This window comes from Pseudonaja textilis, chromosome 1 (assembly GCF_049901715.1).
Source record: "Pseudonaja textilis isolate UNSWEBS1 chromosome 1, rPseTex1.2, whole genome shotgun sequence".
NCBI lineage: Eukaryota > Metazoa > Chordata > Lepidosauria > Squamata > Elapidae > Pseudonaja > Pseudonaja textilis.
The window spans coordinates 265838653-265862009 of record NC_141990.1 but is presented as its reverse complement, the minus strand read 5'-3'; the positions used below and the strand labels follow the sequence as shown (position 1 = coordinate 265862009).

Genomic DNA, 23357 nt, shown 5'->3' with positions numbered 1-23357 from the left:
CCACAATTGAGCCCCAGATTTATGTTACTAAATGAAACATATGTTAAGTGAGTTTTGCCCCATTTTACAACTTTTCTTGCCATGGTTGTTAAGTGAATCATTGCATTTGTTAAGTTAGTAACATAATTGTTAAGTGGATCTGGATTCTCCATTGACTTATTGCAAAAGCTGATCACATGACTCCAAAACACTGCAACACTGCATATACAAAACTTTGGACCGAAGGTGGTGTAGTTCTAGGTTTTCTAGGTCTAGAATTTCAAGTCTGGTGGCATAAGGTATTCTACAACGAGTAGAGGAGTGGAGAACTCTTCTTGTGAAATATTTCTGGACTTTCTCAACTGTATTAATATCAGATACGTAATGTGGGTTCCAGACTGATGAGCTGTATTCAAGTAGTGGTCTAGCAAATGTTTTGTATGCTGTAGTTAGTAGTGTCATATTACAGCAGAAAAAGCTATGCAGGATTAATGCCTTTTTGGCTATGTAGTTACAGTGGGCTCTAGCACTTAGGTCATTTGAGATGAGTACTCCAAGATCCTTGACAGTTTGGATCATCAACAAGGTCTTGACTATTCAGCTTGTATTTTATTTTCTGTTGTTGTTTTTTTGCCAATTTGTAAGACAGAGCATTTATTTGTTGAGATTTGAAGTTGCCATTTGTTTGACCATTCTGATATGTAGTCGAGGTCTTTTTGAAGGGGAGCAGCATTGTCCGTATTACACCAGGAATTCATATTAAAAAGAGGTGGGGCTTTGGTTACTTATTCACAGCAGCCATCTTGACTTTTTTTTTTTTGACATTACTTGTCCCCTCCTCCCATGGATTTACTCCGGATTCTCTTGCAAACCAGTTCTCGTATCCCATCAACTGAAAGTAGCGTGTAGCGTGAGGGAAAACAAAACACACAGCTGGCCTAGAAAGTACTGTGCATACCATCCTTGTTATGACTTGGATGACACATAAAGATGCTGAATTTCACATTGCATGAAGCGAATAGCACTTACTCCCCCCACCCCGCCGCCCTTCTCCCCCCAAGAGAAAGGAAAAGGCTACATATCCTCGAAACCCGAAAGCTCCGGTCTTTTGCATCACACCTTCCACTCTGATCGGCTTGCGGACCTAACGGGCTCTTACAGCTCCAAACTTAAACCTTCTCACGCAACGCCAAGAGGTAAGGCAAGCCCGTTCCTGCCCAAACCGAAACCTGGGTGGCACATTATTACATTCAGATAATGAGATTCTTCCACGTTCTGTACTGGAAAGGGAGCGGGGAGGAGCATCCCATCCAGCCTCGCAACCTTGCAGCGGCTGATGCCATCTCACCGGAAATTCAGCCTCTTTAAAGCACGCAGCGCCTCCCTTCCGAGAGTCGCGCCTTTATCAGCCTGGGCTCTGTTTGGGAAGCCGCGCCTTCTTTTTCAACCGAGCGAGAAGAAGCAGCGAAGCGGCCAGATAAGGGGTGACGATGCTGGGATTCCTGTGGTCCGTGTTGTTGGCCTTGCTCTTGGTCCCTCTTTCAGTATTTGTGCTACTGCCGTATGTCAGGTTTGTAGTGGGATTGATTTGACTAAGTCTTGTGGCCTGGAAAACTGTGGCCCGTGCAACTTCAAAAAGAAAAAAAAACTACTGGCATTAAAAAAAAATATTTAAATCGCTTAACTATATAATACCGATGTCCTATATTAGCGCTCACTCGATTTCTGGTGAACTGGTTTTTTCCCTGTTTGTGCAGAATACCCCCCCGTGTGTGTTTATGTGTTTTAAATGCATGAGAAGCTAACTATGACAAATTGAACTGCATTGCATTGTGAATACTTCAACAAGGGACTGAAATTTAAAACCTCAGCCATTCAATTGATTTTTTGTATTTTATAGGAAGTATTTTGGAGGAGGGGTGTGCAAGTCTGCAGCACAACTGAATGGGAAAGTTGTAGTCATCACGGGAGCCAACACTGGTATAGGGAAGGAAACGGCTGGAGACCTTGCAAGAAGAGGCAAGTTATTCATATTGGCTCTTATGCCTGGTAGCTTCCAGAGAGGTAGAAATTGTAATAAAAGGAATTGAAGATTGTCAGGAAGTGAACTGTGCCTTTCACAGCAGAATCAAAGTTCATCATCAGCAGAATGAAATACAGTTCTAGGTGATTCAGATTTAGAGAAAAAATTATCTCTTTTTAAATACATTGTAATATAAAGTGGCAGTAATCCTGCATAAGCTGCAAATTCTTATCCAACACAAGTCAACCTTCATGCTTACAATCAAGACTGATTCTTCCTGTCTCTAGCACTCTATGGTGCTTACACTGATTAAATAAGGCTGCAGCAGCTTATCAAGGTTTTGTTGACATGTACAGTGGAATTTCTCAAAATCTGCAGACTGTCCCATTCCAGCCTGTGTTACTGTACTTCTTGTTAGCATACAAGGAAATGCTCATGATAGACTCACTTTAACTCATGATAGAATTAAGCCACTTTTTTGTTCACTCAGTACTTTCTATCATAAACTGAAGCTCAGCTTGACAATATACTGAGACACAAACTGCAGCTAAGATTTGTAGCTGATTTGGGTAAACATATCACATTAACACAAGAAAGTTCTCCACTATAGTATCTCCTTTTTTGAAATAGACTTTTTTCCATTACTGTCCTGCTGCTGATTTTGACATCAAGTGAACTGCAGCAATTCAGTGCAGGTAGTTAGTTCTTGCTTAAGAACAGCTATTGAGACTTGGAATTTCTCTCTCTCAGCAACGCAGTTATAAAACATGACGTCATGGAACTGCATTGCTTAGTGGCAGCAGTTTGGGTAGTTCCAGTGGCACTGAATTCCACACTGTCATTAAACAAGGATGGATTGTGGTTGCCATTTGCGACCTCCTGCTGGTTTCCCCATTGATTTTACTTGTAGGATGCCACTAAAGAAGGTCACAAATGGTGACCATACAACCATGGGATGCTGCGATGGCTGGAGCTCCTTCAGCACCACTGTAAGTTTCAGTGATTGTTGAACAACCGAGGACCAGTTTACCATTTAGAATTGGTACTGTAACTTGAGCTAGCTAGATAAGTGCTGACCTCCAATCATGAAGATGGAGTAAATAAAAGTAGAGTGTGTTTTTGCTTTTCTTCTTAGCCTTTATTTTTTTGTGTTATAACTACACCGTGCTTCCCAACGAATGCATCAAAACCTCTATATTCAAATAGTGAACTTATTATGGGGGTGTGGATTGTACTTATCTGGAATTGTATTATCTGTACACCAAGAAGAAATCTTTGGTTAGAGATCTCAGCATTTCCACATCTGATACCAGGAGGCTGCTTGTAATATTTATATACGTATGTATGAAGCATATGGCATACGATGTCAGGGAAAGCTACGCATGCTAGACACAATGCAATCCTGACAGCCTAGATTGCTAGTTCATTCTGTTGGGCGCTTGTGTGCCTATTCTTGATGCACTGCAAGGGATGAACTAGCTTACACCAGATGATTAGCAGCGCTCTTCCAAGTTCCTATGCCGGTCTTGCCTCACTTTGCTTCGTGTTGCATTGTCTTGCATCTGCCCATGTCCAGTGCCGGCTTCCGCACTCTGCATACACAAAGGCAGCTAGGTTTTTCCAACAAAATGGTACCCATTTGTGTATTCACAATATTGCATACTTTCAAACTGTTGGATGTGGGCAGGAGCCAGGGAGCGAATGACGGGAGCTCACTCTTGTCTCATGGAGCCTCACTCTGTCTCAATGGCCAGAGCACAAACCATTTCTCGCCAGCCATAAATAAAAAGTGTGATTATGGTTATATTGGTAAGAAAAGTATTAATTATAATTGTAAGCACAAGATATATGTACCCAGTCGATACACGGTTGAAATGAAATGGAATTATTGTAAAATATAAAATAAAAAAATTAATTAAAAAAATTTCCATAAGCCTTGACAGGTTATTTAAACAAATTTAATAAGAATAAAGATACAAAAAGCAAAGTAGAAGACAATTACTAATAAAACATAAAATATTATTTAAAAATCTCTGGGTAACATGTCCCTCCCATATCTTCTATTTATTTTTCCAACTGAACCGTTACACAACCACACTTTGCCTGTTAAGTAATTAACAGTAACCATTTAAGTAATTTCATCTTTCGTTTTTCATTAGTATCTTATGGTTTAAATTCAGAGTTTATGTTTAAAACTTTGTGAATGTTTTAATATGTTTGTTCCAATAATTTTGTGATTTTATTTTTGATAACCATTATGTGCCATAAGATGTTTCTTTTGTTGTGGCATTTCTACTGTTATATGACTTATGTATCTTGGTAATCGTAAATGTATTTGGTTTTTCCCAATATCTTTCCCAATATTCTATTTGCATCTTGAAAGTTTGCATCAACTTTAGAATTCAATTTTTAATTTGTTCCATCTCTGTTATATAAGCATCCTAATTTCTCCAAATTCTGTCTTCTTTCTTGGGTTCCCTCCTTTTTTCTTGAGATTGCAGGTAGTGCTTGAGTTGGCAATGGTAATTGGAATTGGGGCTGCCATCGCTAAGCAATGTTACAACCACATCGCTTAGCACCAACAATCCCAGTATTCCAGTTGCAGTCATAATCTCAAGATACGTGGGTTATTAAGTAAGAAATGGTAAGGAAGTTGGGGGAAAGGGGGAGACCCGGGAAGGCTTGGCACGAGGGAGACCTGATGACATTTTGGAAGACTAAGTACAGGATGTCTATGGAGATTCTCAGTCACCCAGGTCATGATTGTCCCAAAGGTGCTTTTTCAAGAGGTAACTGGATCTTCTAGTTTTTCTTTGAAGACTTTTTGGGTCTCATCAGGAAGCTTCTTCAGATGAGTATAGGATGTGTGTGAGTTTAGGAAAAGCTTGGGAGACTGAGCACAGGTTACACAACAGTTGGGGAAGGTCAGAGAGGTTTTGGGAAGCCTAGTGCAGGTTGCTGTGACTTAAGGGAGGCTACATGCAGGTGAGTAGGATGCAGGAGGCGGAAGTGAATGAGTTGTGATCTTCCTGCCAGTTTCCCCATTGCAACCAGATTTTTTTATAATTAGTAATTTGCTTCATGGGGATTTTCTTAGGTAGCTTCCTCAATTATATAATTTAAGGTTAGGAAATGCAGACCTCTTTGTTTTGAGTCTTGCAAAATCTTAAATCTTGCTCTTATTTTTCCTACTTCATGTAAGTCTATTGATTGTTGTTTGCCAGTCTGGCGAGCATTTCTCTGAGATTATAATTTGGAATAGGAAATTCATCTTGAATGATTAAATGTTTGGAATTACAACATAGACTAGGTCTTCTAGTCCTGCTCCAGACAGGAGACCTTGTACCATTTTGGTCAAATGGTTGTCCAGTCTATTTTTGGAAATCTTCAGTGAAGGAACACCCACAATTCCGGAAATTAAGCTATTCCATTGATTAATTGTTCTCACAGTCAGAACATTTCTCCTTACTTCTAGGTTAGATCTTTCTTTAACAAGCTTCCATCCATTACTATTTGTCCTGCTCTGTAGTGCTTTGGAGAATAAATCAATCTCATTTTCTCTGTGATAGCCCTTCAACTACAGGAAGTTACCATGGCCCCCTAATCCTTCTCTTTATTAGGCTAGATCAGGGGTCAGGGAACTTTTTTACCTCTTACCCCCCAAAAAATTTATAAACGCAGACGTTACCCCTCCCAGCCTCTCCCCTCCCCGGCCACCTCAGGCTGCTGACACATAATTTGGAGGTCGAGGCGGGAGGAGGTGCCCCCGCGGCTGGGAAGAAGGCGGGATAGCTCGCTCCAGGGAATGAAATGTCACCAGGCTTCCCGAGGGCTTCTGGAAATTTTCTCGGGGCCAAGGCGGCCGTTGCAGGTGCCTCTTCGCTTCCTGTGTGCCTGGCAGTGATGAGAGGCTTCGGGGAGGGAGCCGGGCTGGCTGGCTAGTTGGCAGGCAGGCAGGGCCTGGGGGCGAGGAAGCGGGAAGGGAGGATGATATTTGGGAGCCACGGTGACACAAACTGCGCGCGAAAAGCGTGCGGTCATCGCAGCGCGGGGGAAAGCGTCCCTTTTCCCAAAATGCTCTGCCCTATGCCAGAAGCTCGCCTTCCCCTAAAAAACGGGCGGCGCGGCTCTTGCAGAATCTAGCCTGGAGTCATTTCCGACCCAGGAAACAAGGGTGGGGTGGAGGGGATAAATTTGCCTCAAGGGTGTTTTAATAACTGCTGCTATGCCGATAGTTCCGCCATTGGCCAGCGCAACCTCCTCATTACCCCCAGATTTTCACTTTTACCCCATTTGGGGTAATTTACCCCTGTTCCCTGACCACTGGGCTAGATATATCTTACTTCCTCAGTTGTTCATTATATAACTTACCTCCAGATCCTTTATCATTTTTGTTGCTCTTCTCTGCACACTTTCTAGGATCTCAACATTTTTTTTTTGTATTATGGTGACTAGACTTTCTCATAGTATTCCAAGTATAGCCCTCAGGTGCAATATAAAGCAGCATTGGAGACAAATTCTTTGTGTGTCCAATCACACTTGGCCAATAAAGAATATCCTGTTCTGTTCTATTAATTCTACTCTACTTTATTCTCATGACCGTGATGTTATCCCTCTGTTGATACAGCCCAGAACTGCATTGGCTTTTTTGGCAGCTCCTAACCAAGATTTTTGGTAATTTTTTCCATTTAACCAATATTTTTTTCTTTCCACAAGTTATAACAACAGTTTTGAATTATATTTTGGTTTCAGCCTGCCAGGGAAAGTCCCAAGGTTTTTTAAAATAATTATTTCACCATCAGTCTCTCTTTTTTTTCATAAAGCCATATTCTTGAAGGGTTACATGTATTGTTATCTTTATTTTTTGCAATAAATTTGTTTCTGGAAAATTGGCCAAAATGATAATTTGACTAGTAACCCTCCATGCATGTAATTTCTTGTGTTACTTTTAATATTTTAATGGTTGCAGGTGCCAAAGTCATCCTTGCTTGCAGAAATATGGCAAAAGCAGAAATAGCAGCCCACGAAATCCGGATCAAGACAGGAAACCAAGAGGTTATAGCAAAAAGATTAGACTTGGCAGACACCAAATCTATCAGAGAATTTGCCAGTAATTTTTTGAAAGGTATGTCTTAGGAACATTGTTTTCTCAGAGGTTGGGCAAAATGATACCTGATTATTTGTCTTAAAAATCCAGTAGGCATGATGAAATTCAGACATGCTTTTTATTTAATGTATGTATGTATGTATGTATGTATGTATGTATGTATGGGCAGCATATATATACACTGCCATCTCGCTATCCAGAGCAACTCTGGGTGGCTTACAAATCAGTAAAAACAGAAATATAAAAGCAACTCTAAATACATAAACAGTTTTTAAAAAAACATTAAAATGTTTACATTTTCTAAAATTCTAAATTTAGACCTCTGTGGCATAACAATACTTTAACTAGTAGGATTGCTAAAGTAACCCTAAAGGAGGTACTGTACTGAGTGAAACAGAAGAGGAGCTGCTTGCTGCTTCCTGTCCTGCTTTCTGGAGTGATTTTAGAGAGTCTGATAGGCCCAAATTTTACCTTGTCAGATTGTTCATGGGAAAATCTGAAAGAAATTGAAGTGTGACTATGTTTCCATGACTCCAGTTCCAGTATTTTTATTTTGGGCTTCTTTATTCATATGACCTTCATGGCTTTTGTTTTTCTTGCAGAGGAGAAAGAACTCCACATACTCATCAACAACGCAGGGGTTATGATGTGCCCCTATTCAAAGACAGCTGATGGTTTTGAGACACATTTTGGAGTCAACCATCTTGGTAAGCTTGCTTAACTTGATCTCCTTGATCAGTTTTTCTGTTAGAAAGTTCTATTTAAGTCTTTTTTTTCCCAATTTTGTCTTAAAGTGCTACGAGAAGTTAGAGTTTGGGCCCATGTAAAGATTGGAAAGATTTGTGTGCTTTCGCATATGGAGGCATGCAGGGAGGATAAAAAAGAAAACAAGTGTTGCAATGCTCGGTCTTCCTCTTTTATATATAAATTGCAATGTTGCACCCCCATATGTAAAGGACTGAGCTTACATTGCAATATTTGTTTTATCTTTATGAAGTGGTTGAATTCTGCAGACAGAGGTCTTTCAGAAGATTGTACTTGTTATACAGAGGAGCATTACACTGAGGTAACAAATTTTCCTTAAGGCTCTGTGAGCCCTGATTGACATAAGATTTATTGCTGCTCATTTGTTTTAATTAATGGTAACATGGGAAAGGTGAGATAAAACAACATTATCATAATTATTCTCACAGGGATGACTGTTTTTCTTGATCACACTGTGAATTTTTTTTAATGCTTCGGATTCTTCATCAAGTTAAGGAGCTATTTGAACATGCATAGTCCTTAGTTGATTTCAATAATCAGAAAGTTATTATGCTTGTAATTTTTTGGGGTGGTGGTAGTGGAAATGGAAACAACTTTGAGAACACAGTTGCACCAGATAGCTTTACTTTCTAAAAATCCAAAGATCAGTAATACATTCTTGTTGTGACTCCGAAGTTGGAATCTGTTCCGTTGGCAGATGTGAGCTCAAGCGAAGAGGAAATGGCAGTAAATTATGAGCCGGCTCTGTTGAGCGATTTGGATTGTAGTCAGGATGAAGAAATGGATGTAACTAGGAGGGACGAACCTGATTTAATAGAGCTGTCAGGACCTTCGACCTCCTCTGATTCTTCTCCTCTGGCTGAGCAACAGCTGGGAATAGCTAACCAGGAACACTTGCGAGACTTTTCTAGTGGGGAGGAGTCTTTGGAAAGAACTTGGCTAGATGTGCCTAATAGACGTAACTTTAGGCGTCAATCACAATTAGGAAGGAGGCCTCGAGCCAGTGACTAATTAAGGAGATTAACACGCCCTCACAGTGGATATAAGGAAACGGCTTGGCTGGCGAGCTTTGCCAGAAGCAAAGTGATTTATGGGAGTGAACACACGGAGAGAACTCTTTGAGGCTTTGGGATTTATAACCGTCAGGTTTGCTGGACAGAGTTTGGATTTATTGCCGAGGACTGGAAACCCTTCCACAGTCCTTTTGGGAAGGTCTGCTTTTTGGTTTGTGAACTGCCTGTTTCGTTTTGCCTTCCTGCAATTAAGGGGGAATCATAACACATTCTCATCCAATTTGGAAAGCCAAGTTGCTCTTGATACCTGGTGACTTCGTGGGATTTCATGGGCATAAGTGCACCAATGTGCCTACTGTCCCTGTCCTATTGTTTCTTTTTATTTTTCTTATATGTATCCATTTCATGTATTCATAACTATGTTTATACTTACACCTGTTACCTTATAATCGCTTGACAAAATAAATAAAAATATATTTTTTGGCAGCAATATGCAAATGATTTGCCATTGCCTTTTCCTGATTTTTTTAAAATGTCCCAGTATATCCTATATTCCTGGTATTATCTATGTGTTATATATTTGAACTCAACCAAGATGTAGAACACAAAATTAGCAAGAGCAGTTCTACATATTTTAAACAGTGCTATGAAAGAAAATCACTTATTTCAGATTTTCTGAATTCTTGCTTTTTTAATGTTGAATGTTGTTGGAGTTTCACATGCTTCTTAATTGATATGAGAAAGTGAGCAAAAAAGTATTTCTGGCTTTTCTTATTCGATTCATTTATTTCATAAACAGAATGATCCAATGTGCAGTTTGCTAGTCTGAAAAAGTGATCAACCTTAAATCTCAGTTCATTTGTAGGAAGGCTCTGTTGATTGGGGCTGAGTCCTGCCTTTTATAAAACTCACAAACTTTGGCTTTCCTCATCAGTCCATGAGATGGTTATGTTAATCATGATTTGATTGGTTTTTGTTTACCTTGGCTTCCAATTATCCATTTTATTTTCATTATTGGTTGTGTTTTAAACTATTATTTCCCACTCAGAGTCACCATTGTGAGATCAGCAACCATATAAATTGAATTAAATAAATCACAGGAAAGTTCTCACCATAGAGATTCTTAAAGGCATAATGTATCCTGCTCAAAAGGTCTCTGTTAAAAAAAAACCATGATGTCTATCTGCCTGGCAAAGCTTACAAATTCATTTCTAAATGTGGAGGGTTCCGTTAGTCTAGCAGGACTCTTGAAATGGAGAAGATTTGGGGAAACCATGAATATTTGGAACAATAAAAACCCTTTGCATGGAGGACATTTTCATGTCAAAGTTATTTCAAGAGCACAGTATAGTCATCCAAGAAGTCACAAAAAATGCTAGAAGGCATCACTTGCTTTGGCTGAAGTCAGTGCTCATAATTCCTTCATCAGAAAGGCTCTGAGCAGAAATGGGATTCCTGACAGAGTAGACAGGTAAAAGTCATGGGTCACTGGGAAGAACAATAATGGTTATCTCAAAAATCACCTGAATAACCTTCCAGATATCTGAACATTTGTTCTATACGTCAAGAGTGGAACACGTGACATGTAGAATATCTGGTATACCAGAACAAATGCTGAATCCACAATAAAGACTTCATACCAACTGTCAAGCATGGGGGAGGGTGGATAGATGCTTTCCTATCCCAGATTTGGGTGACTTGTCACTATTGGAGAAAGCTATGAGGATATCAGACCATTTGTCCATCAGCTGAAGCGTAGGCAGGTTACACAGCAATTGCAAAGCAGTAATTGCAAATATAGGCACAGGTTTAAAAGGGTATGAAAGAAGAACACATTCACTTCTTTGGAATGGCCAACTCAAAGTCGAGATCTAAATTGTACAGAAATGTTATGTTAGGATCCAAAATGTCAAGTTAATGCTCGAAAATCTTTAAATGTGAGTTCAACAGCCAGTTACTGAATCTACATTTTCATATCTATCAGGATGATGATTTTAGAACCTACATGAACTACTGAGTTGAAAGATATACAAATATTCAGAATATCTGAAAGGGAATGAATTTTTTTTTAAAAAAATGGATTAAGTCCTTAAGGACAACTACTTAGTTTATAAATTATCAGTCATGTCTTGAAAATTGACCCCCCCCACACACACATTTTTGCTTTATTTTTGTCAAATTTTACAAACATATGATAGCTTATATATCGTTGAACACTAACAAGAAGTGAGAGAAACAGTGTTACGAATCACTGATTTTTTTAAAATTATGCAATGTTGTAATTTTCTTTTAAATTTCATTTTTTTCCCTTAAGCAGCAGTGTTTTTCTAATACACTTGCAGATATTTAGTAGTGTGATATGTTGGGATAGGTATAAGTTAAATCCTTGTAACCCGCATGTTTAATAAAAACGAATGTGAACAGGTCTAACAAAGCAATCGCAAAATCAAATTATTGTTCATAATCTTTCCTGTTAGGCCACTTTCTCTTAACGTTCCTGCTAATAGAACGCCTGAAACAAAGTGCACCAGCTCGTATTGTAAATGTGTCTTCGCTGGCTCATCATATGGGGAGGATTCACTTCCAGAATCTCCAGGGTGAAAAGTTCTACTTTCGAGGCTTGGCATACTGTCATAGCAAGCTGGCCAATGTTCTTTTTTCTCGGGAATTGGCTAGACGTCTTCAAGGTGAGCTGAAAGTTTGCAGTGTTTTTAGTCAGCAATATTATTTAGATGCAAAAACTACTGGAAAAATTGGAGTACTGGGATGGGAGAAGTTCTAATATCTTTGAAGTAAGATCTCTTTAAAAAAAATTCTAGTTGTTGCTACCCAATATTTAAAATAGAATGTCAAAATTGGCCCGGATTAAGCTTGGCAGAAATGTTATCTCAAAAAGCAAAGACCGAGAGTGCTGGAACAACTTGCAAAAGCCGTGGTGAAGGGGTGGAATTCAACCGGCCTGCGTGTAAAACAACCTTGGGCTGTGCTCCCTGGACAGCTAATAAGCATTGTGTGCAAGTGCGCAGCGTTTGAAAAGCCTATTTTTCCCTGCTTTTTCAACTTCAGCTGTGCTTCACAAAGCATCTGAGGTTGAAAAAGCAGGAACTAAAGGACAGGTAAGAGCCCGAGCGGGCAGGTGGGCCAAACAGCAGCAAACACAGAACCAGTTTGGTATCTGCTGCTCTTCAGAGCTACCGGCTGTATGGAACTAGACAGAACTGGTAGCATCCCGCCCCTGCCCTGGTGTTTCTGTTCTATGCATACATACAGGTAGTCCCTGAGTAACAATCATTCATTTAGTGACAGTTCAAAGTTACAACAGCACCTAAAAAGTGATTTATGACTGGTTTTCATACTTAAGAAATGTTGCAGCATCCCCATGGTCACGTGTTTAGAATTCGGGCATTTGACAACTGACATGCAGTTGCAGTGTCCCAGGGTCACGTGATCACCATTTGTAACCTTCCCAGCTGGCTTCCAACAAGCAAAGCAAATGGAGGAAGCCGGGTTCACTTAACAACTGCACACTTCAGCCCACAACTGCCATGATTCACTTAACAATTGGCAAAAAGGTCATAAAATGGGGCACAATAACTGTCTTGCTTAGCAGTAGAAATGTTGACTTCCACTGTGGTCATAGGTCAAGCACTACCTGTACTGATTGCTGTGCGACTTTTTTTCTAAGTAATAAGAAATAAACTAATTAGAGAGATATTTAGGCTTTTACCATAGTTATGATTGTTTGCACCCAAAGGAAGCCATGGTCACCTTTAGTCCAACTGCCATTGAATGGACTATAAATACGACTTATTTGATCTTAGTTTTATCATGCATGCATTTTATGTGGACATATGGGACATAAACTCTTTAATTTGTGGAGGCCTTGGTGTTTTCTGAACTTGAGTATATGCTTGCAATCATTTCAGTACCCACCAAAGTAACATCTCCAGTGTGAGTGAATGTGGGGTTGTTCCCTGTTCATATATAGTAGTTAGCTCTTCCAGTTTGGGGTAGAAATGTGATTTTTCTCCTTGGTAAATCTTTAATTATTGCATTATTTTCTGCTTCATTGTTTGCTTGGTATTAATCTCTGCTTATCTGGGTATTGGATGCTGGAGAGGAGTATTCTGTTCTAGCCAAATACACTAAGATCGAAATACCCAGAATTAAAGACTTTATCAACCTCTGCCTCATTATCTACTTTCAATTTAATGGACAAATAAACAAACAAAATCAAAGGGGACTCACCACTCTCAGGACCCATAACAGAGGCCATAATATTATAGCATGTATAAATTATACTAGTCCCATACATACAATTAAAAGTATGGCACCAAGGACTCAACAGTTTAACCTTGACCTACATATATTCTCTTCCATTGACACTTTTAAGTTTACACTGGCATCATCTTTCCGTTTTGTAATTCAAACAAAGTTCTCTTTGCTTTTGTACAGGCTGATCCCATTATCAGTATATTTTTGAATACATGCCTGGTTTGTCTCCTGCAGGTACTGGCGTCACTGTGAATGCCCTGCATCCAGGTTCAGTTTTGTCTGAACTTACTCGCCACTCCTTTAGTCTAAAAGTTTTTGCGAACATATTTGCTATCTTCTTGAAGACACCTTGGCAAGGAGCTCAGACCAGCATATATTGTGCAGTGACGGAGGAGCTGGAGACAGTCAGTGGAAAATATTTCAGGTGGGTTGATCTGGGATGACTGGCATTGGGATGTGGGGAGAGAGAACAAAGCTTTGAGTCCAAACTTAGGGGAAAACCTTTTTTTTTGGTTTTGCTATAACCACCTCGTCACCGTATAAGCCTTGGAATGGGGAAAGAAGCTTTGGATAGCCACCTCAAAATAAACCAGGATACAAGCAGGAGTTATTTTTGCTATTGGTATTATTTTGAAGCATCAGTGAGGCTCTCCCATAGGCTAAGTGCAAACATGGGACTTAGCAAATCCTTAGTAATGAGTTTCTGATGGGTTAAGAGTTCTTGTACCTCTAATAAATAGAAGTCATTCAGAAAGAATGAATCTCGTCTGCTGATTCTCACCTAACAGCACCAGTTGATACTACTAGTCTCTTTCAAGCAGTTTTCAGCCACTGTGCCATAAAGGTATGCATGTGAGCCAAGCTACATGACAGGAAAAGTGCTACACAGATGCACAGCAGAATCCCACCCCTATGACATTGCCAGGAGACACATTGCCTCAGTTTCTTTTCCTGAGTCCCAGCAACTTGTATTGTCAGGGATTTCCAGTTTTGCAGCCTGAAAGTCCTGCCTTTGAGACGTGTGCCATGAGATGAAGAGAGTTAAAAGCTACTGCTTTAAAGCAGAGGTCTCATTCTCGCGGCCCGCAGGCCAATTGCGGCCCGCAGGACGATATCCTGTGGCCCCCACTGTGATATGAAAGTATAATATTAGTGTATAATATAAATATAAAGTATAATATAAAGTATAATATTATGCGGCCCAGCCTCACCCAGACTCTGCCTCCAGCGGCCCCCAGGTAAATTGTGTTTGAGACCCCTGCTTTAAAGGATTAGAAATCTGAATCCAGTCCTACTGCATAAAGATTCATGGTGACATTAGCCTTAATGACTCCCTTAGCTAGTGCTAAGGATAAAGATCCATAGTTATTTATGTGATGCGCTCATAGCAGCCACACCAGTTGAGTATGTGTTTCTTTGAGCTATGTATTCTGAATGAGTGAAGAATCTTAGTAGTATGTTAAGTAGCTTCTAAAATCTGCCAGGATAGTTGTGTAAAAGTAGTCTAAATTGTTTTTTTTAATGCATTAAAACTTACCAATGACAGCTTTGTACAAGGAATGTGCAAAAGATTCTAGGCGTACATTTTGGGTTTCCACAGAACAGTTATTTTACAGGTGGTCCATTCCTGAAACATGTATTTAAGTTCATAACATGAGCAAACAGCGTTGCTCTGGATACAGAATGAAATATGGTTGTTCTGGGTAAGTAGAAGAGTAGGTGAAAGCCAAGGCAGTGGGAGTGGCTAAGAGGACACAGGGAAAGGAGTAAAAATGAGGGGAACTGTAGAAGAATGCTGTGGGGAGAGGGCCTTGTTGGTATGGTGTGTAGGGAGAGGGGGCACAGTCTTAACTCCTGGCAATTGCCTGGAGAAGTCCTGCATTTTTCTTGGCAAGATTTTCAGAAGTAGTTTGCCATTGCCTTCTTCCTAGGGCTGAAGAGAATGAAAGTCACTCAGCTGGCTTTGGGCCTAAAGCAGAACTAGAATTCACGGCCTGCCAGGCTCCAACCTGGTACTTTTAACCACTACACCAAATTGGCTTTCAAGTCTTGCTGAATTTGCCTTATAAAATTCAATATTGGTAGTCCTCAACTAATAACTAAGTCTTGTTGAATTTGCCTTATAAAATTCAATATATGTAGTCCTCCAGTAATAACCATTTGTTTAGTGCAGTGGTTGCGAACCAGTGGGTTGTGGCCCACTGGTGGGCCGTGAGAAAATGTTGGTGGGCCACAGAAATCTCACCCCCAGAACACCCCCTCAAAGCAATTAATCCAGGCTGCGTAGAAACACAAGGCTGTGCCGCCCACATGGCCCGCGCGAACCCTCTCTGCCCACTCACTCCTTACCTGGCAAACTTGCCTACTAAATTGCTATTTTTCCTTTTTCCGACCATCAGGTGTTCTGTTGTGCCGGGAGATTAATTAGCTAGGAAGCAGGAAATGGTTGGATTTCTTGCTTCCCAGCTAGTCTTTCGATCTTCGGCTCTGCTTTTAAGCACAGCCCAACTTCCCTTATGACTGAAGGTTCTATTATTCAGTGCAGATTCACGGCAAGCAAATTTTATGTGACAGACTGAGCTAGCCGATGGCAGATAGATAAATCACTGAATGATTCTGTGAGCAACTCATTCTGCCTGCCTGCTTTGCCTGATTTTGGGTAAAAGTTTCTTTTTTATAAAAAATTCAATATTTATATAAATATTTATAATATTTACATACAAGCCATGCCCAGCCAGTCACATGACCACCAAGCCACACCCACAAATTAGGCCACGCCCACAGAACCAGTTAGTGGTCCCTGGGATTTAAAATTATGAGTTTGGTGGTCCCTGAAGTCCAAAAGGTTGGCGATCCCTGGTTTAGTGACCATTTAAAGTTATAAGGGCACTGAAAAAAAGTGACTTCCTGCTGTTTTTCAGACTTACAACCATTGCAGCCCCCCATGGCCACGGGATCCAAATTCAGATGCTTGGCAACTGGCTTGTTAGTAGTATCCTGGTGTCATGTGATCGCAGTTTGAGACCTGACAAGAAAAGCTAATGGGGAAGCCAGATTCATTTAACAACCATGATATTAAAAGGATGACAGCAATTCACTTACCAAATTTAGTAAGAAAGGTCGTAAAATGGGGCAAAACTCATTTAACTCATTCCTTGCTTAGCAATGGAAATTTTCAGCTCGATTGTACTTGTAAGCTGAGGACTACCTGTGATCCTCTGGGCTTTATTTTGGCTGAACTGCAGCCGCTCCAAAGGGGTTCAGCAGAACTTCTGGAATGCACTAGTTTATAAAAAGATCAGAATGAATCTTTTTCTAGTTGAGCATGCTGCTGATATATTTATATAGCACAAATCCTGTTACAAAAGGGAAAGAATGCTGGTATCTTGTATTAGGAGTCCATTGTTCAGGTATGTTTTAATTGCCTCTCTTACAATTAGTGTGCTTTAGTTTGCTTTTTTTTTGGCTAAGGCTGAACATATTAATTATAATTATATAACTATTTAATATGATTACATTAAAGTATAATTAATTATAATAATTAATACAATGCAGCATTGCTAATATGCTTTCTTCCTTTACATAACAGTGATTGTAAACCAGCAAATATATCATCTCAAGGACTTAATGATGAAACAGCAAAGAAGCTTTGGAATGTTAGTTGTGAACTCCTTGGTGTCGAGTGGAATTGACCTGCAAAGACCAGCTACACCTAAATCCCGTATTTTGTATGTAAGACTCTGGGAAAGTGTTGCTTTCATGGAACGTTCACAGATCGAGTTGATTGGTTATGTTCATTTTTAATTAAAACATTAATCTCAGCGTTTCCATTAAAATAGAGCTCAAGCAACTGTTTAGTGTATGGAACTATCTACTCCATGCTGAAGGTCTCCTGATTCCTCCTACAAAAAATAATAACTCCTTAGTTTTTCTGGGTTTTCTGGCAGTGTGAATTATGAATTGTTTGATGTGGTTTTGCACAATATGCTGGGCTAAAAGGTTGCTGGCTCATTTGTGATTCAGTATGCCATGAAAACATGCCAGGCTAAAAAATTACATCAATTATCTTTTTTTTAAATTTTTAGATGTTTACAGCATGGGTTTATTGTCTTAGTTTCTTTCATTTGTTGAATTATTTTGCAGCTACATATTTAACAAGGAACGATATTAAGTGATTAAACAGTAAATTGTCCAAATTCTTTTATTTCTCAATGAGAGTTTAACACTTTTGTTCATTGGAAGTTTAGAATTCCTCCGTTACAGTTTAGTACAGGATAGTTCACAGGACAGTTTTGCTGGTGAGAAGGGGATCCTTTAAAAATCCTAAAGAATCCAAGTAACAATATAAAGTGCATAAAATGCAGTGCAAAGAGTGGACCCAACATTCGTCTCAATTGTCTCTTCCACACAAGTCTTTCCTTTCTTCCCTTTGGAAGGTATTGATGAGAAGAATTTGGAGATGAAAGGACAAGGCATGTTGCGTACTAAACTCAATAGGCAGCACAGCTTAGCACACAGCAAATAATGAATCTTGTTCTTTTCTTAAGGTAGAAGAAGTAATCAGAGTCACACAAAGCCCAATCAGACTATCTCCTGGGACTCATGGCAGTTGAGCTTGATAAGACAGCAAAAGCAGATTTTATAACTCTTAGATTCTTAATAGGATAACTTCCAAGACCCCAAAGGTATGAAAAGATGGAAGCTAGATATAGCCCTCCCAAGTTACTTAACCTCAAGGTTATTTCTGGCTGCCAAATCCAGTGAACTAAGGATTACTATTCTTGTGGCTGTGAGCTGTGGCTGTTTCCCTGGAAGAGTAGCTTAGATCATTTGCTAAAATTAGTGGGAAAGGATGATGTTCATCTAATAATTTTTTTAAAAAAAACTCAGATTAAACCATTCTGAATAATTTCTTAAAACTAATGCCATTTTGATAACAGTTTGAATTTTTCAAGTTAAAAACTTGTTCTCAATTACAGCCATATTCTCTTCTGTAGAGCAAGCTGTGGTCTCATTGTTTTCTATATCATGTCACTGAAAGGACAATGGGAACTTCAGACTGTTTCAAGGAAAGGTGACAAATATGGGTAGAGGTTCCAAGTGGGAACTACTATTCAACCTTCGTCATTTCTTCCTCCATTTTCTGTGTTAACTGGTTATTTTCTGGCCTCAGACAGGAACAGGTGTAGGCTTACAGACCTGTTAGCTCTTATGCACAGAATTCAATGACAGCTTCTTCCTATGAAAATCAATAGAGCACTGTACCCATCTCAAAATGCGACTTGGTTCTTTATTGATTTGGCTGTAGCTCTGCAGTGTCGGGGATCACAAGCAGATATAAACTCTTGTTGATGTGGGATTTGCATTCATAAAAACAGTGCCTAAAGGAGAGCTATCTCCATGATCATCAAGTAAAACGCAGCTGAAGCAGCAGTGAAAATACGAAGTATGTAAAGAATAAACACCCTGAAATCGAGGTAGTTGGTTGTCACTGCATCATGACTGGCACTTTGAGGAAGTTGATCCTTTCCCTTTGAATAAAAGGCATTCAATAAAGCTTCTTTCCAGTTTGCAGCCATAGTTGAATCTAGTACAATGTAATATTTTCCCTTTCTAGAAACAATGACCCAACAAATTTCTGGGAATCATTTCTTGGAATTTTGGGTAAGCCAGCTTTTCGGCTTAGTGTGATGTACCGAAAGCCACTGGGTGCAGATGGCCTGCACTACATCATCCCCACTGTCCTCTGCCATTTGCCGTATGTGTTGAACCAACTGCACAGCTCTTATGTTTTCTTGTTTTACCGAGATAAGATAGGCAGAACGTAGTTTATGGCATTTCAAATATGCCTGAATCTGAAACAGAAAGAAAAATAATGTGATTTGAAATTCTATAAGAAGGGTATTTATTGCCCTTGGGTTGCACCGGTTTTCCTTCACTTCCTAATATAGCTTCTGATACAGACTTTAACCTAAACGATGAGTCTGTAGGAGACCAAGAGGTTTGATATAAAGAAGACTGCATCGGGAAGTGAATATCAGTAAGCCCTGTTGCACACAGACTTTCTTATTGGGATTACTGCCAAAAGATGCTTGTTTTCTGCACGGCAGCAGAGACTATATAAGTCTGAAACAATGCATGCATGTAGAATGATGATAAGAGTTGCTTTGTGTAACAGGCACTGGAATGTATTACAAAAGATTTGCAGGCTAGGCTTGTTAAAATAACTCAATGCTAAACAAATAAGTTCTGCCTAGAACATTTAAAAAAAATGTTTCTTATATAATCATGTTTCCCAACAAAAGAACAAAAATTAAACAATTTAAAAGTAATACCTATTCCATAGTTTCTTCTATAACAAGCAAATGTAGTAAGTTTTTCTGAGAATAATAGTCCATTACAATGGGAATTTACTGAATTAGAAAACACAATGGGTTTATTCTCCAAGAGAAGAGAGAATCATTGTGTGGAACAACAAATGGCCCAGAGTGCACAAAACGTTCGTCTATCATAAATGATACATATAAGGTTATTTATGCCCCAAATTCTAGATGGGCTTCCTGGGTTTAACTTTGTCAGATTCTTGTCACTGTTGGTAAAGGTGGGGGAAATGGCATGTTCAAAAACTGCTTGAACAACTCAGAATGCGATATGGATCTTCTGGATTTTCCTATTGTACAATTTCAGATTATATCAGACTGAATAACGAAAGTCTTCATGTGACTGCTGCTGTGACCTGCTGGCAGCTGACGGAGCTGGCAGCAGAGTTGGACAGGAGTGAGGAGGTTGGGGAGAAATCTGGGCCGGGTCTGGAGGCTGAGGAAGATCCGGAGGAGGGTGCTGTATCAGGGGTCATGACAGGCTGGCAGTCAGCAGCTGCCTTCGGGTTTGGACAGCAGTGATGCGGGGGAGCTTATGGAACCGGTTCCCAGCCTGCACATGCACAGAGCTAGCAGAAGACAAGAACAATTGAGAAAGCAGGGCCAACTCAGGAGTAAGGCCACACCTCAGAGATGATTGGCCCTTCCCATAGGACATAAAAGAGGAGTGAATGGGACGTGATTAGTTTGTTTGGTTGGTTCAAGCTTTGAAAATTGCTGTTTGATTCTGTGTCAAGTTTGGCCTTGCCCTATGTCTGGCAATTAGTTCTCTGGCCGCATTCCAAGTATGATAAGGTGGGTGTTTATAAAATATCCCTGACAGACTGTGTGTGAAGCCTGGCTGGCTGTGAATGAACGTAATTCACAGCTGTGGAAATAAGAGGTTTTGTCAGGATTAAGATTGTGTTTTATGCTTTCTAAGGAAACCTAGGTCAGAAAAACTGCACACTTTGATTTATCAATATCCATGCTCACTGTCATTAAATTGTAAGGTAGTATGTTACCTTACAAGTATGCTTCCACTTAATGAATCAAGATCTGAAATTCAGATAGGGCAGAGATACATATTTGCTTCCCTTTATATATTCTGGAAATGCATGGGAACAGCACATTTCAAAGTAGCTTTCTATTAATGTTTAAGCAGAATGCATCACTATGAACATCATGTTCAATGTTACTACAGAATTATCAGTAACCACATTCACACACTTGTTGAATATGATAGTCTTAGAATAATAGGAGTAGATAAAAGATTGTATCTACAAGAACGAATGAGCAAATACACCATATACATAAATAAGAATTTCCAAAAATTACTTCATATCCAGGAAAAAGCATTCTTTTGTTTTACTCACCTTGTTTTCATCACTGTCCATATCCTGGATCAAATTATCCAACTCCTAGATCCCAGCAAGAAAATAAAAATGGTAGAAAGATCATGAGATGAACTGTTAAACATTGCTTACGCTGATATGGCTGCTTATACTTGCCCCTGCAGATTGCTTTCAATTCACCAGAGAATCAAGGAAGCAATTATAAATGAAGTCCTGCCCACTGAAAAAAGATACAGTAAGCAGCTATTTCATTAGAAGCTTTTAATGGGAGGGCGGAGCTGGCGTCACGATGATACGGCATGCGATCTTGTAGGTCTGAGATCGCTGCCAATATCTTTGTTCCTGGACGGTCCTATCGGATCTAAACCGTCCCGAAGAGACAGTGAAAGTGAAGAGCGCATCCTGTCGATCCCAGGGATACCGCAAAGTCCCTGGTAGATCCAGGAGAAGCTCTTCTTGCCAGCGGCAAAGAGGCAGCCATTAAAGCTACTGAAGTTGGGACAGCTCTGAAATGGAAGAGAACAGAAAGAGAGAGTGTGCCGGTTTGGTGAGAACTTTTTCTCTATTCTAAGATCTGAAAGGACACCCTAAGGAAAAGAAAGAATTTGTAAAAGTTTTGACAGAAGTGATTAAGTGGCGATTTTAAACAGGAATGTCAAAGTAATGTTTTTTTCTCATTGCTGGATTTTCTATACACGATCTTATATTTTGAAACTGGACTGGTTTTCTCTTTTACATCTATTTTTTTTCTCCTTTTTGATTTTGTAATATTTTAGGCTAGAGGCTCCCTTTTAGTTATTTCTTTTTTAAAAAATATCTTTTTCTTTTTTTTATTAATTCTTATTATATCTTGCTTGGAAAAGGAGGGGGAAAATGAGAGCAAAGAAACTGCCAACTAGAGGCTTGAAAATATTCTATTTCCCTGTGACCAGACAAAGCTGAGAAAGAAAGAACTGAGACTCTTTTTCAAGGACATTGCTATTTGATAAGATAGAGGGAGGAGCATGGGAGAGTATTATTGCAGGTGCTCTTCTGGGTTTCTATCAACAGCTGGAGTCTGGTGTTGAAACCTAGGGGGAAAAAAGGTGATAAGTTTTTGGAGAAGAGAGCTATAATAAGAGCCTTGGATAATTAAACAAAGTGCAGTGTGCTCTTTTTACTTTTTCTAAGTTGTGCTATCCCTCCTCACCAGCTTTATTGTATTTCATTTTATCTTTTTTTTTTTTGCTTGTAATAACTATTTGGGTTTCTGGCTCTGTTGGAGCTTGTCTTTGTTTTTCTTTTTTTCTTTGGAAGTCCAATCTCTACATTTACTTTTTATTTTAAAGAGAAAGCTTTAGTATTAATGTTTTTTTTTAAGGGAATGGCCTTTTTTTCCTTTCCTGGTATTTTTGTTTTTTTCATCTACTTTTCTGGTTTATTCTTATGCACTCTTTTCTATTTGAGACCTTTCAGTTGGATTAAGGTGTTGAAGAACCTGAAGAATTTTTCCTTTTCCTTTTTTCTTTTTTTTCAAGCTTTTTTCTTCATCTAACTACTAATTGGATTAAGGTATACAAGAACCTGAAGAAATTTTGTCTCCCCCTTTTTTTCTTTTTTTAAATCATTATTATTGGGCTTCTTTTTTCTACTATTTTTATTTTGAACTATAATTGGTTACTTCACAATTGGATTAAGATTTAGAAGAACCTGATGATTTTGAATTGCTTAAAATGAGTAGGAAATTTACAGCTCCTGGTTCTTCAACTCCTACTTCTTCCTCTCCACCATCTGGAGGACAACGTTCAATACAGACAATGTTAAAGCAAGAAAAAGAACAAGAAAAGGTGACTCTGCAGATGATTATGCAAGGAATTCAAAATATTCAAGCAAGATCAGAGAATATTGAAAAGAGAATAGAGAACATTGAACAGAGAACAGAGAACATTGAACAAAGAACAGGGGAAACTGATGAAAAAGTGGAGAACATCCAACAAATGATGTTGAAGTATGATGAGAGATTCCAAAAAATTGAAGAAGATAAACAAAGAGACAAGAAGATTGGAGATATTGATAATAGATTAACGGTGGTTGAACAAGATAAAAGTGGTATGTTGAGATGGAAGATGGATAGATCAGAATTCTATCTTAGATTCCAAAATGTAGAGGAAGAAAAAGGACAAAACTTAGCTGAGATAATGATAGAAATACTGGCTGAAGCTTTGGAAATAACTCAAGAGAAGATGATGGATGGAATAGATGAGGTTTATCGAGTTTTCACAAGATATGCGATGAGAAATACCTTACCAAGAGAAGTTGACATTAGATTTACAAAGAAAGCCATTAAAATGCAAATATTGCAAGTGGCAAAAGAGAAAACATTGAAATATAAAGACAAGGAGATTGTGGTCTTGAAAGAAATACCCAGAAGAGTGAGAGATGAGAAGAGAATACCGATTCCTGACTAAAATGCTACTTTAAAAAGAGGTGAATTGTAGATGA

At 39.2% G+C, this 23357-nt stretch overlaps 2 protein-coding genes across 3 annotated transcripts in view; one reads left to right on the top strand and one right to left on the bottom strand.

The window, feature by feature from the left end:
• The first annotated feature begins 1308 nt into the window (after window positions 1-1308).
• Window positions 1309-17002, top strand: LOC113441492 (retinol dehydrogenase 12). The gene is made up of 7 exons (XM_026708524.2): window positions 1309-1549; window positions 1880-1998; window positions 6972-7127; window positions 7712-7816; window positions 11365-11574; window positions 13397-13586; window positions 16752-17002. The coding sequence occupies exons 1-7, from the start codon at window positions 1470-1472 to the stop codon at window positions 16852-16854; spliced, it is 963 nt and encodes a 320-aa protein (XP_026564309.2). The 5' UTR covers window positions 1309-1469; the 3' UTR covers window positions 16855-17002.
• A 343-nt stretch (window positions 17003-17345) lies between these two features.
• ZFYVE26 (zinc finger FYVE-type containing 26) overlaps window positions 17346-23357 on the bottom strand; it is a 50677-nt gene continuing 44665 nt past the window's right edge. For both annotated transcript variants that reach the window (XM_026708514.2, XM_087921687.1), the window contains 2 exons: window positions 20898-20942; window positions 17346-19017 (listed from right to left, as the gene is read on the bottom strand). In XM_026708514.2, the coding sequence (XP_026564299.2) occupies window positions 18808-19017; window positions 20898-20942 (255 nt within the window). In that variant the 3' untranslated portion in view covers window positions 17346-18807. The remainder of the gene's footprint in view (window positions 19018-20897; window positions 20943-23357) is intronic.

Coding starts and splice junctions, on each gene's coding strand:
- LOC113441492 (XM_026708524.2), top strand. CDS start 1,470: ATGCTGGGATTCCTGTGGTCCGTGTTGTTGGCCTTGCTCTTGGTCCCT. Junction 7,128..7,711: donor TGCCAGTAATTTTTTGAAAG/GTATGTCTTAGG, acceptor TTTTTCTTGCAG/AGGAGAAAGAACTCCACATA. Junction 7,817..11,364: donor TTTTGGAGTCAACCATCTTG/GTAAGCTTGCTT, acceptor CTTTCCTGTTAG/GCCACTTTCTCTTAACGTTC.